General features: G+C 47.6%; 1 protein-coding gene across 3 annotated transcripts in view; it reads right to left on the bottom strand.

The window, feature by feature from the left end:
- The window catches only part of BACE2 (beta-site APP-cleaving enzyme 2), a 119,476-nt gene continuing 102,817 nt past the window's right edge, over positions 255-16,913 (bottom strand). The window contains exons 9-10 of one of the 3 annotated variants that reach the window (XM_021071005.1): positions 1,267-1,345; positions 255-282 (exon numbers count right to left, since the gene is read on the bottom strand). In XM_021071005.1, the coding sequence (XP_020926664.1) occupies positions 270-282; positions 1,267-1,345 (92 nt within the window). In that variant the 3' untranslated portion in view covers positions 255-269. Of the gene's footprint in view, positions 283-1,226; positions 1,346-16,913 lie in introns of those variants that run through there. The other 2 variants (XM_021071006.1, XM_021071004.1) reach the window with 2 other exon arrangements.

Genomic DNA, 16,913 nt, shown 5'->3' with positions numbered 1-16,913 from the left:
CATTGTCCTGACCTGCGCCCCCTGCAGTATCTTCAGGTATTTATAACAAAGCGGAGCCTGCATGGCTGTCACCCCTGCTGGCCTGCAGGTTCCTGGAAGGCAGAGACTGTGTTTATTTCTCTGAAGTCCTCAGTGTGCAGCCCAGGTGGAGCAGCTCATAAGCACGCAGGACTTCAGTATGTGTTGAAGGGATGCGGAGCTGGTGAAAAGGCCAGGCTTCACTGAGTTCGGCTCCCTGTGAGCATTTCATTCCTGGGCAGTTGGATGAGTCAGCACCAGCTGCTGAAACAAAAATACCACAGACTGGGGGTGTGAGGCTGGGGCTTCGGCAGGAGAAGTTCATTCCTTCACAGTTCTAAGCCTGGGTATCTCAGATCAAGGTGCCAGGAGATTAGGTTCTTGGTGAAGCCTTTTCAGGCTGGCAAGACAGCTGCCATGGTGCATGGCAGTGCACCTGCCTGTGTGTGTCTCTCTCATGCACGTGCACACACATGCACATGCACGTGCTCACTCTGGCGTCTTTCCCTTGTGGCTCAGAGTTAATGAACCCAACTAGTATCCGTGAGGACGAGGGTTCAATCCCTGGCCTCACTCAGTGGGTTAAGGATCCCACATGGCTGTGGCTGTGGTGTTGGCTGGCAGCTGCATTTCCAACTTGACCTGTTGCCTGGCAACTTCCAAATGCCACAGGTGCGGCCCTAAAAAGCAAAACCAAACCAAACCAAACCTGCAAGGCTGACCCCATCAGGAGGGCTTCACCCTCATAATCTCATCTAGATTTAATTATTACCCCCAGGAATCCGTCTCCAAATAACAGCACATTGCAAGTTAGGGGTTCAGCACGTGGATTGGGACAGGGTAGCGGGTGGTGGGGGTAGGAAGGTGAGGGGTGAGGAGGTGGGCTTGGAACAAGCATTCAGTCTCCAACAGCGGGGATACTCCAAATCTAGGATCTTCCAGGAGCTGGAAGGAGGCCTCTTACGGGAATTCTGCAGTCCAAACCCTTACCTTGCAAAATAAGGACATCCAGAATTGTGGGCAAAGCGACTTGTCCTTGGCAATGTCTTCACACCTTTGTGTTCTGCTTACATCTAATCTCTCTTAAAGGCCTCATCTTCAGGGGCCTCGAAGTGGATTCAGTTGGGGGTTAATCCGATATAGTATGTTTGGAACAACAATCACTGCATAAAACAATGGCTGTGGCTCTTCCAGCCACTGTCATTCGAGCTCAGGCCACAAGTTCAAGAAGAGGAGTGGATGCCATACCTCAAATTAGCCTGGTCGTACATGTTGACAGCAAGGTGTGTTTGATCAGCAGAGGATTTGGCTGGCGAAGAATGGGTTTCTGGAAGAAATAAAACCACCATAATCATTCCCAGAGCACAGAACAAAGGTCAGAATACCTGATGAAGAATGCAAAACAAAAACTCCGCGGTCATATGGCTTTTCTGTGATTGTGCCAAGGAACTCGGCTTGTTCTGCTCTTAGGATGGACGCCTCCCTTGCATTTTCTTTGATTTTTGGCTGCATCTGTGGCATGCGGAAGTTCCCAGGCCGGGAATCAAACCCGGGCCACAGCAGTGACCACACCGAAAACCACTAGGCCACCAGGGAACTCCAAGTACATCCCTTTTCGATGTGAGCTGAAAGTTGCTTTTCCCTCAAAAAGTCTAACAGTGATCAGTAGAGTGGCAAGTGGTTTCACACGCACACACACACAGAGCTTGTGTGTTTTTAAAGACGTGACAAGAAAAATTTTAAAGCCTGTTTAATAAACATTGTTTAAAAAAATTGAGTTGTGAGTCATTCATTGAATAATAATAATAACAATAAAATTGTTGTCCAAAAAAAATTCGAGAGCACTTCTTCACTGACTCAGGCTAGCCTGTCCCTCACCGCCGTCCCTCTGTCCCTCCAGTGTCTTAACAAAACGGTGGATGAATGAACACTTACTCGGACCTGCTACTTTGGTGACTCCAGGGAGGCTGGAGCTGTTATTCCCATTTTACAGATGCAGCGGCTGAGGAGGTGAGAAGTGTGAGTCGTTCAATGTCTCAAGGCTAGTGGACTCGGGCCGGGGGCTCTCGCCTTATATTCCTCCAGGGGCGTTTATCACACTGCGTGACAATGATCTGTTCCGGTTCCTGTGGACAGGACCGCTCTGAGACCTGTTTATCCGGCAGCTAAAACCATACTTCGCACACAGCGCATTTTCAGTGACTTTTGAACAAATGAACGATTGAACCATCAGACGAAAGCAAAGGAAGAAAGTCGAGACTGCGTCGGATGTGAATGCTTGAAGCCTGGGTTCCCATCCCAGCTCTGCCATTTTTCTAGCTAGTTCATCTCATTCTTCTGGTCCTAAGTTTTCTTTTTTCTTTTTCTCTCCTTGTCACTTTTAGGGCTGCACTTGCGGCATATGGAGGTTCCCAGGCTAGGGATCGAATCAAAGCTACAGCAGCCATAGCAACTTGGGATCCGAGCCGCCTCTGCGACCTACACCACGGCTCATGGCAACGCCGGATCCTTAACCCAACTGAGCGAGGCCAGGGTTCGAACCCGCATCCTCATGGATCCTAGTTGGGCTTGTTAACCGCTGAGCCACGAAGGGAACTCCCATACCTCCTTTGTTTTCATAAGGTTGAAATGAAAACTCCCCTGCAGTCCTTGTGGGATTTGAATCCAATGATGACAAATGTAATTTGTTGTTGCTGTTGTTTTGCTTTTGTCTTTTTAGGGCCGCACCTGCCCTTGGAAGTTCCCAAGCTACGGGTCAAATCAGAGCTGCAGTTGCCGGCCTACGCCACAGCCACAGCCACAGCCACAGCCACACCAGATCCGAGCCGCATCTGCGACCTATGTCACAGCTTGGGGCAACACTGGATGCTTAAGCCACTGGGCAAGGCCAGGGATGGAACTCACATCCTCACGGATACTGGCTATGTTCTTAACCCTCTGAGCCACCACAGGAACGCCGACAAGTGTACTGCTGACTGGGGCTTCTGCAGAGGGGGCAGGAGAGAGCCCTGACCTGCTCCCCGTGTTGCTGGGATGGCGCTGGAACCCCCCACCCCCACCCCCATCCCCAAGTTCAGAGGGAGACCCTCACACTAAGCAGACCACAAAAACGCTTTGTCTTCAGGCTCCCCCCGTGCTGGCAGCCAGGGTCGGAAAAAACCTATGCTGGGCAATAAAGAGTAAGGAATAGAAAAGGTCCCCAAATAGCAGCCCTCTTCCCCAGCCTGCGATTTCTGCCGTTAGGGTCCATGCTGGTGGAGGCCGCTGGTTCTCAGCGGGAGACACACGCTGGAACCATGGGGACGCTGAAAAATGCAGAAGCAAGATCTTGTCCTGAGACGGTGAAGCCATCGTCCAGAAGGGACAATGACACTTTGCAAAAGACAGTCAGGCCCTGCCAGTGCTTCCTGGTGTGAACAAGAGGCTGCCCCCCAGTAGGCTAACGGTGAGCAGGGAGGTATTGGAGGGGGACCTGAGTGGGACTGGGACAGGGAGTGGGACTGCCCGATGGCGCTCTGTCTCCTGGCAGGACCAATCCTGGGGTTCCCTCTGTGCGCCCCCCCCCACCAGACATTTGTGCAGGTGACAGCTGGCGGCCTTGAGGGCAGGGGAGCCACAACAAGGCAGCCTGGGAGGCCTTGTGGACTTGGGCCGTGATGATGGGAGGGCGGCCATGGTATTTCTCTAAAGGAGCATCTCTCGTCCCTGTCGTCTCTCCTTCCTTCACAGCACCGAGCATCGCCCAGCAGAATTTTAGGCATGTTCTGGTTAATTTGCTTATTATCTGGAGAAGCATCCCCTCTCCCCCAGACCACAAGTGCCGTGGGGACAGAGAGGGCGCTCGACCTGTTCACAGCAGAATACCAGGGCCTCCGACGGGGCCCTGTCACAGCCAGCACTCTCTCAATATTTGCTCAATGACTGAATAAACGAATGAGCAAATAGATAAGCCTGGGGTGTGTAACTGAACACCTCTTCCTTCTTCCTCTCCCTGGGACGGGGTGATTCACCGTCCCGTCACCTGCTTTGTGAAAAGCTCTCAGGAAAGGACTAAGAGGAAAACCTCAATTTTACTGCTCCTGGGAAGGTTCCATTGTTTGGACTCATTCTCTTCTCTTCCCAAGAGGTTCAAGACGGCTTATAATTATACCACCTGTTTCTTCCACTTTCATGCATTCATTCGTTCGTATATTCCGTGAAAGCGCATCCGCTGCGTTCCTCTACCTGTCAGGCCACGTGGCAGGGGCTCGGACAGCAAGATAAGCGCAGCCTGTGTCGTGCAACGCTGGGCTCCCGAGGTCGGGTGGCTGGGGGCATCCACGTCGGATCAATCAAACCCTGTTCACATTGTCACATAGCTGCTCCATGGAAACCTTACGAAGAGCAGGCCTGAGACTCAGCATGTGGGCTAGTTTTACTGGACGAGGGACATACAGGCCTATTGATAACTTTTTTTTTTTTTACTTTTTTTATTTGGACTTTTTAGGGCTGCCCCTGCGAAAGGGCTGGAGGGCACAGGTGGACTCCCCGGAGGCTCACAGCATCCCTCCGGTGTAAAACCAGCATGTTTTTGCCAAGTGTGGGTACAGAAATGGCTCGCAACCCGCACGCCTAGTACACTTAAGATACTTAAGGTTTTTTTGGGTTTTTTGTTTTTGCTTTTCAGGGCCACACCTGCAGCATATGGTTACTAGTCTGTTCATGACCGCTGAGCCGCAAAGGGAACTCCCATTTGAGATTTCTACTGTCTAAAAAAAATGGAGTTCTCTGTCATGGCGCAGTGGAAATGAATCCGACTAGGAACCACGAGGTTGCAGGTTCGATCCCTGGCCTTGCTCAGTGGGTTAAGGCAGCTGTAGCTTCGATTAGACTCCTAGCCTGGAAAACTCCATATGCCGCATGTGCGGCGCTAAAAAGCAAAAAAAAAAAAAAAAAAAGATTTTTACTGTCTAGAGTTCCCACTGTGGCTCAGTGGGTTAAGAACCTGACATAGTGTCTGTGAGGATGTGTGTTCGATCCTTGGCCACTCAGTGGATTAAGGATCTGGCATTGCTGTGAGCTGTAGCATAGGTTGTAGATGCATCTTGGATCTGGTGTTGCCATGGCTGTGGCATAAGCTGGCAGCTGCAGCTCTGATTCAACCCCTGGCCCAGGAATTTCCATATGCTGCAAGTCTTGCCACAAAAAAACAAAAAGATGCTTAGTGTCTGAGGATTCAAAATGTTTTATAAAAGGCTTAGAGAAATATAGGCAAGCCAGCATTCATTTATGGATCCAGAAAAGAGCTATTTTTCTGGAGTTCCTGTCGTGGTTCAGCGGTTAACAAATCTGACCAGCATCCATGAGGACGCAGGTTCAATTCCTGGCCTTGCTCAGTGGGTTAAGGATCCAGCGTTGCTGTGAGCTGTGGTGTAGGTGGCAGATGAAGTTCAGATCTGGTGTTGCTGTGGCTGTGGTGTAGGCCAGAAGCTGTAGCTCTGATTCGACCCCTAGACTGGGAACCTCCATATACCACAGGTGTGGCCCTAAAAGGCAAAAAAAAAAAAAAAAAGAGTTCTTTTCTTCCCCAAGCCAAGCATACACAGGATTCAGGTGGGACAATGGTGACCAGGCCCGCTGCCTGCTTCCTGGCAGGCAGATGACAGGCTGGGACATGGGCCAAGCTGATGCACATTATTGGGGGAGTGCTTGATTTTTAATCCCATCTTGGGGAGGTGGGTACCTGGAGGGCTTTCAGGGGGCGGTGAGGCGAGGCTGGGGCTGGAAGAATGAGAGGCAGTAAACTTGCAGGGTGTTTTCTGAAGGTGGGGGTTTGGGAACCTAGACTTTGATACTTAAGGGGCCCCCAGGAGCGGCAGGAGGCCCTACCCCAGACCCACAGAACCAGAGCCTGCATTTCACAGGATCCGGAGTGCCGCGTGTGCATGTTAGACCCAGAAGCCCTGAGCCAGAGGGTTTTATGCACAGAATCTACAAAGTCCGGGGGCAAGAGAGAGTCAGGTCCAGGCTGGGGCCCAGCAGGTGGGCCAGGGAGTGAAAAAGACAGAAGTTTGAAAACCAGCCAATGCTGGGGGCAGGGGCGAAGCTGGAACTTGAGCTTCCTGCCTTGCATCAGGCCAGTGGTTCATCTTCCTTTTCCTCTCCTTCCCCGGGGGCGTATGCTGATGGATGAAATACAATCAATCAACAGGGTGGAGAACTCAGAACTTCTTTCTGGGTCTGGCTTTCTGGGTGGGACTTTCTACTTGAATGTTTCTGCCTTCTGTCGGGGACAGGGCTCGGATCGCCAGTTCTGGAAAAGGAGACACGGGCACACGGGGAGATCTCGACAAGGCTCTTTCCTTCTGCAGGAGGGCGCGGGTGCTCAAAAAGCCCCGGCAAAGAAGAAGAGACCCTCCCTATTGGTCCCTAGCGCAGGCGACGGACCTGTCCCCTTCCCGTGGGTCAGGCCAGGGCGCAAACTCTTCTCGGTTGGCTTGTTTGAAACAGACTGTTGCTGGGAGAAGCGGGAAAGAGGAGGGGGTCGCAGGAGGGCATCTCAGCCATAAGGGAGCAACATGGAGTCACCAAGGTTTCCTTCGATAGAAAAGACGGTATGTTCCTTTCCACTCCTCACAAATGCACAGAGTTCAGCCGACCTGTTAAAGCACCAACACTCTCAAGACGGAGCCAACTTGAAAGCCGAGTGAAAAAGGGGCCAAACAAAAGAAGCCAGGGTTCACAAAACGCGTGATACAGAGAAGAAAAAAAAAATTAACCTTACGAACAAGCAGATGCCTCTAAAATTAGCACGGTTTCCTTGGAATACTACTTTAATAACAGATTATATAGTGTTCTTTTAAGCGACCGGCTGTATTTGCTTTTGGTATCTCTTATAACTTTGGTTAGAATTGTTTGGTATGTTAAAATACATAGAGCGCATTATCAAATGAGTGGTAAACCTCAGATTGCATTAATTACCCTAGCGATGCCATTAAAGGAATAGCCCAACAGCTGGGGCCAACTCGTCAAACGGCCTGGCAAAAGAGCCTTGCTTTAGACATGCTGCTGCCAGAAGAGGGTGGGGTCTGTGTAATGAGTGGTCCAGTGCTGTACCTTCATCCCAAGTAACACCGCCCCAGACGGCACCATCGCCAAGGCCCTATGAAGACGAACGACCTTAGCAGATAGACTTTCCAAAAATTCTGGTCCAAGGCCCTATGAAGACGAACGACCTTAGCAGATAGACTTTCCAAAAATTCTGGTGTTAATGACCCTTCACAGACCTTTGAAAAAATTGGTTTGGAAGATGAAAGGGACCAATAGCTTCAATCCTTACCCCTCTAATCGCATTAATAAATGTCCTTGTCTTAGTTTGATGTTGTCCAGGGGCCTTATTCAAAGATTAATAGACACTGCCCTAACACACCAACTGGGACCTCCTCCCCATCAAACCAACATGCTTCTGATGGACGCAATAGAACGTGAAAGTCAAACTATGCTCATAGAGTTTGAAGAAAAGAATATCTGATAAAAAAGACGAAAGGAGGAAATTGTGAAAATTAACATGTCTCTTTTCTGGCAAAGGAAGCCTTGGTTCCTGCTTCCTCTGAGATGCCTTCCTCTGGCCCCTCCCCTTTTCCCTCTTCTCCCTGTAACAATTTGTTTCAAAGGAGCCAACTGAGAAGAATGTGTGCTCTGACCTGACCCATGGGAAGGGGACAGATCTACCGCCTGCGTTACGGATAAGTAAGGGGTCTTCCTTCTTCCCACGAGCCTTTTGAGCACTCACGCCCTTCTGCAGAGGGAAAGAGCCTTGCCGAGACCTCCCCGGCTCCCCGTGTTCGGGTGTCTCACTTTCTGACACCGACGATCTGAGCGGGGGTCATTTTCCCCATCCATTCGGGGACTCAAATAATTATATTCATCAGTGAGGTGACCCGTTTCATCCCTGGCTGAGTGGAGTGTGAATGGGAATAGCCCACCCTGGCAAAGTGTCCACAAAAAGCCCTGACCGGGACAGATCCCCCACTCCCTGTAACACCGGGACGACCTCTGCTCCAGCTGTGCGATGAGGTGGTCAGAGACGCCCCAGGAAACAGTGAAAGAGCAGAGGAAAGAAGCTGGAGATGAGACAGAATCTGCGCATTTCCACACGCGAGGGCTCTTCAGCCAATCAAAACACGGCTTGGATATCGTCATGGTTGCTGGGCAGAAATCTGAGATCCCTACTCTTTTTAGGCTCCTAAGCCGGACAAGTCATGATTTTTCTAGCGTGGCTTAGAACTGGTTCTGTCTGGACCTGGATACCAGGCTGAACTCCTGCCTCCACGATGCCTGTGTGCAAGCCGCATCCACTATACACATGCTCCATTTCCAGGAGAGCAGATCCAGCCAGCAGGCAGAGCCGGTGGTTTCAAGTCCAATTGTGTACCAGCTATTGCTGAATTTGATGACTGTTCACTCTTCCAGGTGCGGTGCCGGAGTGCAGGCTACCTAGACACTGGTGTGTAACAGGTGTGTCCTGGGATAGAGAGATTCGGGTCAGAATGGGGATGACCTTGAGTGCTTGCGTCCAGATTTTTCTCCTGTGGCTGCTGAGAGCCACGTAAGTGCTTAGGCTGGGAGTGGTACAACCTCGGAGAAGGTGGTTTCAAGCTGGCAGAGGGTGAGGAGGAACAAGGGAACGAACTCGAGCTCCTGGAAGACGGCCGGCTGGAACAACCCTAGGGAGGGCGGAGGAATTTGAGTTCTTGCAGGAGCAAAGCAGCCTGGGGTGCGGAATTAAGGGAAAGGAGAGGATGGGTGACTCAGGTTTCCTGCCCAGGCTGCTGGTGGGAGGATTGCCCTCCACCCAGAGAGAGAGAGAGCAAAATACGAACGGGGTCAAGTGCAGATCAGGAAGAAACTAATTAATGGGCAAGGGTGTCTTTTCAATAGCATTTCTCATGATAAAAATCACACACACACCCACATATTTAGAAAACAGAAATTTAAAAAGAATATTGTAAAGCCCCTGAAGGTCTTTTGGAGATAATTTCTTTGACCTTTGGGTGCATTTTCCTTCGTCTTTGGTCTCTCTCTCTTTTTTTAATGACCACGCCCACGGCCTATGGAAGTTCCCTGGCTCGGAGTAGAACCAGAGCTGCAGCTGCCAGCCTCCACCACAGCTATGGCCACACCAGACCCCAGCCGCGTCTGTGACCTACGCCTCAGCTTGAGGCAACTCCAGATCCTTAGCGAGGCCAGGGATCAAAGCTGCATCCTCATGGACATTATGTCAGGTTCTTAACCCACTGAGCCACAGTGGGAACTCCTCTCTCTCTGTTTATCCTTATTGTAAAAAAAATTTTTTTTCATTGAATTATAGGTGCTTTTCAGTGTTGTGTTAGTTTCAAGTGTACGGCAAAGTGATTCAGTTATATATATATATATATATATATATATTTTTTTTTTTTTTTCAGATTCTTTTCCCATATAGGCTGTCACAGAGTATTTGGTGCAGTCCCCTGTGCTATGTACAGCAGGTCCCCGCTGGCCACCATTCCATAGACAACAGTGTTCACCTGCTCATCCCAAACCCCGATTCCTCCCCCTCCTTGCCCTTTGGTAACCATAAGCTTGTTTTCTATGCGAATCCATTACTGTTTTGTAAATAAGTTATTTGTATCGCCTTTTAGACTCCATAAGTGACATCCTGTGACATTTCTTGTATGTGTCTTGGTGTGTGTGTAGGTATGATCTACACGCCCAGCGGTTAAGAGGTGTGATCAAGGCACTAAACAGTCTTGATCTCACGTCTCAGACAGCTTTTACTTCTTCCCTTAATATAGTCATTTCCTGGCCTTTACGTGATTATAACGCAGGCAGACCTTGTTTTTTTGCACCTTATAGGTATTGTGTTTTTTTTTTTTTTTTTTTTTTTTACAAAGTGAGTGTGGCAACTCTGCACCAAGCAAGTCTGTTGGCACCATCTTTCTAATAGGATTTGCCTGCTTCCTGTCTCTGGGTCACGTTTTGATCATTCTTGCAGCATCTCAAAGCCTTTCACTACTGTTATATTTGTCACTGAGATCTGCGATTAGCCATCTTTTTTTTTTTTTTGTCTTTCTGCTATTTCTTTGGGCCGCTCCCACGGCATATGGAGGTTCCCAGGCTAGGGGTCTAATCGGAGCTGTAGCCACCGGCCTACGCCAGAGCCACAGCAACGCAGGATCCGAGCTATGTCTGCAACCTACACCACAGCTCACGGCAACGCCAGATCCTTAACCCACTGAGCAAGCCCATGGATCGAACCCGCAGCCTCATGGTTCCTAGTCGGATTCGTTAACCACTGCACCACAACGGGAACTCCCCGATTAGCCATCTTTGATGTTACTCCTATAACTCACTGAAGGCTCAGGTGACAGTTTTTAGCAAAAAAGTATTTTTAAATTAAAGAATGTATGTATTTATTTATTTACTTTTATTTTAGGACCACACCCGCAGCATATGGAGGTTCCCAGGCTAGGGGTTGAATCAGAGCTACAGCTGCTAGCCTGCACCACAGCCACAGCCACACCAGATCCCAGCCACATCTGTGACCTACACTGCAGTTCAGAGCGACACTGGATCCTTAACCCAGTGAGCGAGGCCAGGGATCGAAGCTGAGTCCTCATGGATGCCAGTCAGGTTCAGTGCTCATGGAGGCTAGTTTCCACTGAGCTGCAATAGGAACTCCAGGAATGTATACTTTTAATGATATAGGAGTTCCCGGAGTTCCCATCATGGCGCAGTGGTTAACGAATCTGACTAGGAACCATGAAGTTGCGGGTTCAGTCCCTGGCCTTGCTCAGTGGGTTAAGGATCCGGCGTTGCCTTGAGCTGTGGTGTAGGTTGCAGACGTGGCTCAGATCCCTCATTGCTGTGGCACCTCCAAGATCTGGCGTAGGCCGGCGGCTACATCTCTGATTAGACCCCAGCCTGGGAACCTCCATATGCCGTGGGAGCGGCCCTAGAAAAGGCAAAAAGACAAAAAAAAAAAAAAAAAAAAAAAGAAGAAGATATAGGAGTTCCCGTCGTGGCTCAGTGGTTAACGAATCCGACTAGGAACCATGAGGTTGTGGGTTCGATCCATTGCCTTGCTCAGTGGGTTAAGGATCCGGCATTGCCGTGAGCTGTGGTGTAGCTCGCAGATTCGGCTTGGATCCTGCATTGCTCTGGCTGTGGTGTAGGCCAGTGGCTATAGCTCCAATTCGACTCCTAGCCTGGGAACTTCCACATGCCACAGGAGCAGCCCTAGAAAAGACAAAAAAAAAAAAAAAAAGATATAATGCTGTTGCACATTTAATAAACTACAGTACAGTATAAATAGAACCCTTTTTATTTATTTTTGGCTGCACCCCTGGCATATGGAGGTTCCTGGACCAGGGGTCCAATCTGAGCTGCAGCTGCAACCTACACCACAGCTGTGGCAACTTCAGATCCTTAACCCACTGCACCGGGCTGGGGATCAAACCCTCACCTCCAAAGCGACCAGAGCCACTGCAGTCAGATTCTTAACCCAGTGTACCACAGTGGGAACTCATAGTGCAAACATAACTTTTATAGGAACTAGGAAGCCAAAAACATTGTGTGGCTCATTTTATAATGCTATTTGCCTTATTGTGGTCTGAAAGCAAACCTGTACCACCTCCAAGATCTGCCTGTATATTTTTAACAGTGGCTGAGTAGTCCGCCGTATGAGGTGTGGCAACTACTCTGCTTATCTCTTAACCATTGGACAGGTAGATCAATTCCGTTTTTCCCACCTTGAATAACACAGCAATGAAAAGGCTTGTATTAAATCTGTATCCGAGTTTCAATGAAAAAGTTTAAAAACATTTAAAGACCAAACTAGATATTCCCATAGAACAAACAAATAAGCAGACAAAAACCTTAAGTGATATCATCAGCTTTCATATTCCCCCCAAAATCAGCCCGTTAGAGATTTAATGGGAGTAAAGATTTTTTTTTTTTGCAATACCAAAGATTAAATACCTAGAAATACATCTCATAAGAAATTGGCAAGACCTATATCAAGGAAGCTTAATAATGTTATGAAGGAACAAAAAAGAAGTAACTAATACATAAAAACACATTTCCTCTCCTTGAAGAGGCTATCTCAACATCAGAAAGGTGCCAAGTCTAAGTTAAATATCGTATGATCCCTCAAAATCCTAGCATGTGTTTTCAGGGGCTTCTCTATACACTGATTCAAATGTTGACATGAGCACATAAGAACAGCCAGGGAGTTCCCACTGTGGCGCTGGGGAAACAAATCCAACTAGTAACCATGAGGCTGCAGGTCTGATCCCTGGCCTTGCTCAGTGGGTTAAGGATCCGGCGTTGCCGTGAGCTGTGGTGTAGGTCAGTGGCTACAGCTCCGATTCGACCCCTAGCCTGGGAACGTCCATATGCCGCAGGAGTGGCCCTAGAAAAGGCAAAAAGACAAAAAAAAGAAAAAGAAAAACCACATCCCACATCTTGCCTGAGCATATATTTCAAATGGATTAAAGAGTAAATGCTTTTTTTTTTAAGCCATAAATACACTGGAAGAAAACATAGTTGTAAGTTTCTTTGTAAACTTGGAGATGGGAAGGCTTTTCTAATAAAGTCCAGAAGACTTAGTAAAACATATTTAGTATATTTGAGTAAGTGTGTGTATACACCTTTCTCAAAGGCAAAAACAGAAACAAAACAAAACAACCCAACAGAAGCAAAGCCAGAAGTCATGACAAACGAAACAAAAATTGCCACTGATAACCTCACCCCTTCATTTTTTTTTTAAACCATCACATATGGTGCTTCTTATGTGAGAACTTAAAAAGATTAGCTCAGTTAAACTGTATACCAAGCCTGTGATGCAGAATTATTTTTAACTCCATTTCACAGTTGGGAAATTCAGGCATGAAGGGGTATGTAATTGGCTGAGATCACAGAGCTAATAGTACAAAGACACCTCCCTGTATGAACCCTGGAAGATTTATACCAATATATCTGATTCTTCAGAAACTGTCCAACAGCCCCGTAGAAAAACGGGCAAACGATTCAAAGTGTTCCTAGAAAAAGAACTCCATCTGGCTCTCAAATATATGAAAAGCTGTCTAAAGTTGCTTGTAATAAAAGATATGCAAATTCAAATTCACTAAAATATCATTTTCCACCCATCAGCAAAAATTTGAGACTTTAATGCCCAACTTCCTGATGAGAAACCAGGGAAAAAGGCACACTCATCCATTCCTCGTGGGTGTGGAAAGCGGACTAATCCCTAGAAAGGGCTATTTGACAGCGCTCCTAGGAGTACAATGTAGGTGGCTTCTGACCCAGCAGCTCCCTTCCTGGAAATGAATCCTACAGAGGCACCTGCCCACAGCACGATGTTTGTATAAGGTTATTCATGCAGCAACGTCAGCAGAAGCAAAAGATGGGAAACCGCCCAAGGATGTCAACATAGGACTGGTGACACCGGGACAGACACGGCCATGTAAGGGCTGTGATGCATCTGAGAAAAAATATGGGGCCATCTCCCAGGTAAACTACATGCAAAGGGAAGAAAGCAGCCCGCATATGTAGCTGGCTACTTTTTTATGGAGAAAGAGGGAAAATAAGAGTAAGTACCCATCACAAGACAAATTGGAAGGCTACATGGCAAACGCATAACAGGTCACTTTGGCAGAGGTGGGGTGCAGTGGATAAGGGGTTGAAACTAGGCAGATGAGTGGTCAGGAGTGGCAGGGAGATTTTTCACCATATACTGTTTTGATTTTTTTGTTTTTGGCTGTGTCTGTGGAACGCAAAAGTTCCCAGGCCAGGGATGGAACCTGTGCTTACAGCAGCAATCCAAGCCACTGCAGTGACAATGCCAGGTCCTTAACCCACAGAGCCACCAGGGAGCTCCAATTGTTTTGATTTTTGACTTTGCAAATGTATGACCTATCAAAATTAAATTTAAAAAGCTGGCTTAAACAGCGTGCTATATGCCACAAGGAATTAAAAAAAGAAGAAATGAACATAAAATAAAAGGCGCAAATATTCGAAAGGAGATAAATTGCCATCGTCTACAGGTTATATCATTTTCTTCTTGGAAACCCCCAGAAAATTAAAGCAGGACAAAAAAAAAAACTTGCTAGAAACAATAGTTTACTAATGTGGTCGATTACAGGATGAGCCTGGAAAAATAGGTACTTTCAAATATCTGAGCAATAACCAATTTTAAAATGTTATAGAAAAAAAATTGCACCCATAATGACAACAGAAAATTCAAAACCCTTGGGAATGAAGTTATCAAGACATAGACATGGAAATGTACATGAAATAAACTTCACTGAGGGAGGACCTTGAATGAAGGTAGAAAATAAGCTGCTGCCTTGAATTCAAAGGCTCAATTTTGCAACAATATAAATTCTCCCCAAGCTCTTCTATAAATTTAGCAGGATTCTAAAACAAACATCAACAGGATGTTTTTAGAAACATTATTCCATATCCAATCTCTCTTTTTCTTTCTTTTTCTTTTTCTCTTTTTCTTTCTTTCTTTCTTTCTTTCTTTCTTTCTTTCTTTCTTTCTTTCTTTCTTTCTTTCTTTCTTTCTTTCTTTCTTTCCTTCCTTCCTTTCTTTCTTTTTCTTTCTCTTTCTCTTTCTTTCTCTCTCTCTCCTTCTTTCCTTCCTTCCTTCCTTCCTTTCTTTCTTTCTTTCTTTTTCTCTTTCTCTTTCTTTCTTTCTTTCTTTTTCTTTCTCTTTCTTTCTTTCTTTCTTTTTCTTTCTTTCCTTCCTTCCTTTCTTCCTTTCTTTCTTTCTTTCTTTCTTTTTCTTTCTCTTTCTTTCTTTCTTTCTTTCTTTCTTTCTTTCTTTCTTTCTTTCTCTCTCTCTCTCTCTCTCTCTCTTTCTTTCTTTTCTGTCTTTTTAGGGCCATACCCTCGGCATATGGAGATTCCCAGGCTAAGGGTCGAATTGGAGCTGTAGCCACTGGCCTATGCCAGGGCCACAGCAATGCCAGACCTGAGCCACATCTGCAATCTGTACCACAGTTCGTGGCAACGCCAGATCCTTAACCCACTGAGCGAGGCCTGTGTCCTCATGGATGCTAGACAGATTCGTTAACAGCTGAGCCACGACAAGAATTCCATCTCCAATATTTCTAGAGGATGTCTAGCAGAGGAGGTCCTGTTCACGAGCCCAGCTAGCATCCATGAAGACACATGTTCGCGAGCCCAGCTAGCATCCATGAAGACACAGGGTGGCTCCCTGGCCTTGCTCGGTGGCTTAAGGGTCCCGTGTTGCTAGGAGCTGTGGTGTTCAGACGTGGCTCGGATCCTGCGCTGTGGTGGCTGTGGTGTAGGTTGGCAGCCACAGCTCTGATTTGACCCCTAGCCTGGAAACCTCCATATGCCGCAGGAGCGGCCCTAGGAAAGGCAAAAAGACAAAAACAACAACAACAACAAAAAAGAAACCTCAGAGCAGGCAGCACAGCACAGCAGGATCTACAGGTGGGAGGGGGAGGCAGGGGACCGCTGTTTTCCATGATAAGCCTCTCTTGAGATTATTTGAATTTTTAATGGAGATGTAAATGTGTTGCTTGAATACAATTAAAAATTAATTAAAAACCCCGAAACCATTCTTTTCCATGATTCGCACTTCTTGAGGGGTAGCGCTTCACGTAAATGTCATAAACTCACTAGACTCATATTTTATAGCCTCATATTCATATGAATATCTTTCCCTGAAAAATGAAGAAGTATTGATTTCAGCCGAGACGTGGCTCTTTTTAGGGCTCTAAAATGGTTTTTTCCAATTTCCAATTCTCATCAGCCAAAAAGGGAGATTGCTCACCTCTTAGGTGGCTAGTTGTCATTAAAAACTTGGTTCATTTGATTTTTAGCGACTTAACTACTTGGCAAACATTTTCTTTTTTTGTCTTTTTTTTTTTTTTTTTTGCCTTTTCTAGGGCTGCTCCCACGGCACATGGAGGTTCCCAGGCGAGGGGTCCAATCGGAGCTGCAGCTGCCAGCCTACGCCAGAGCCACAGCCACTTGGGATCCGAGCCACGTCTACAACCTACACCACAGCTCACGGCAACGCCGGATCCTTAACCCACTGAGCAAGGCCAGGGACCGAACCTGCAACCTCATGGTTCCTAGTCGGATTCGTTAACCACTGCGCCATGACGGGAACTCCTCCTGCAAACATTTTTAATAAGCCTGGACACTCTCATGTTTCTTGACCATTTGTATTTCCACTTTTGTCAGCTGTTGTTCACAGCCTTTGCATGCCATCACGAAGGAAGTTTGTTTTACTCACAGATCCCTAGCGACAGGAGGCTGGGCGCGTGGAGCGGGCCACTCGGGGAAGCACCAGGCCGAGGGAGGGCACAGAGGGAGGAGGAGGAGGAAAAAACAAGAGCGTTTAGGGTAGTTTCTGCTTCTGCAGGAAGGCTGGCTGAGGCAGGGTAAACAGCTTTAAGGCTGCCTAGATTGAATGATGACAACCGGATGTGGGGCAGGGACTGTCCTTCACTGTCGGGCACCTGAGCCCTGGGTGATGAGGGCAGGTGGCTGGGAGCCCAGAGTGTGAGAGTCCATAAGGGATAAAGGGGCTCTTAGAGGTGTGGGCTCTGGATTGGCTGCCTGCATATGAAGACACACACCTGAGGTGAGCTGCTGGCTTGCAGGTGACCTGCTGGCTTGCAGGTGAGCCGCTTGCTCTCTCTGGGGTTGGCCAGCCCTCGGAGTCCATTCTCTCCAGGCCCAGCAAGGTCTCAGATGTCAAAGCATCAGAATATTTGGATTATTTATATGGACCTTTTCCGTGTTGTGTTATTTATTTACCACGACACACCTAAGACTGTGGCCGGTGGAATCTCACCTTTGGTGGGTGGAGATTTCTTCCTACACCCCTGATT

The sequence above is a fragment of the Sus scrofa genome, chromosome 13, assembly GCF_000003025.6.
Source record: "Sus scrofa isolate TJ Tabasco breed Duroc chromosome 13, Sscrofa11.1, whole genome shotgun sequence".
Classification (NCBI taxonomy): Eukaryota; Metazoa; Chordata; class Mammalia; order Artiodactyla; family Suidae; genus Sus; species Sus scrofa.
This window is presented reverse-complemented; position numbering and strand designations above follow the sequence as displayed.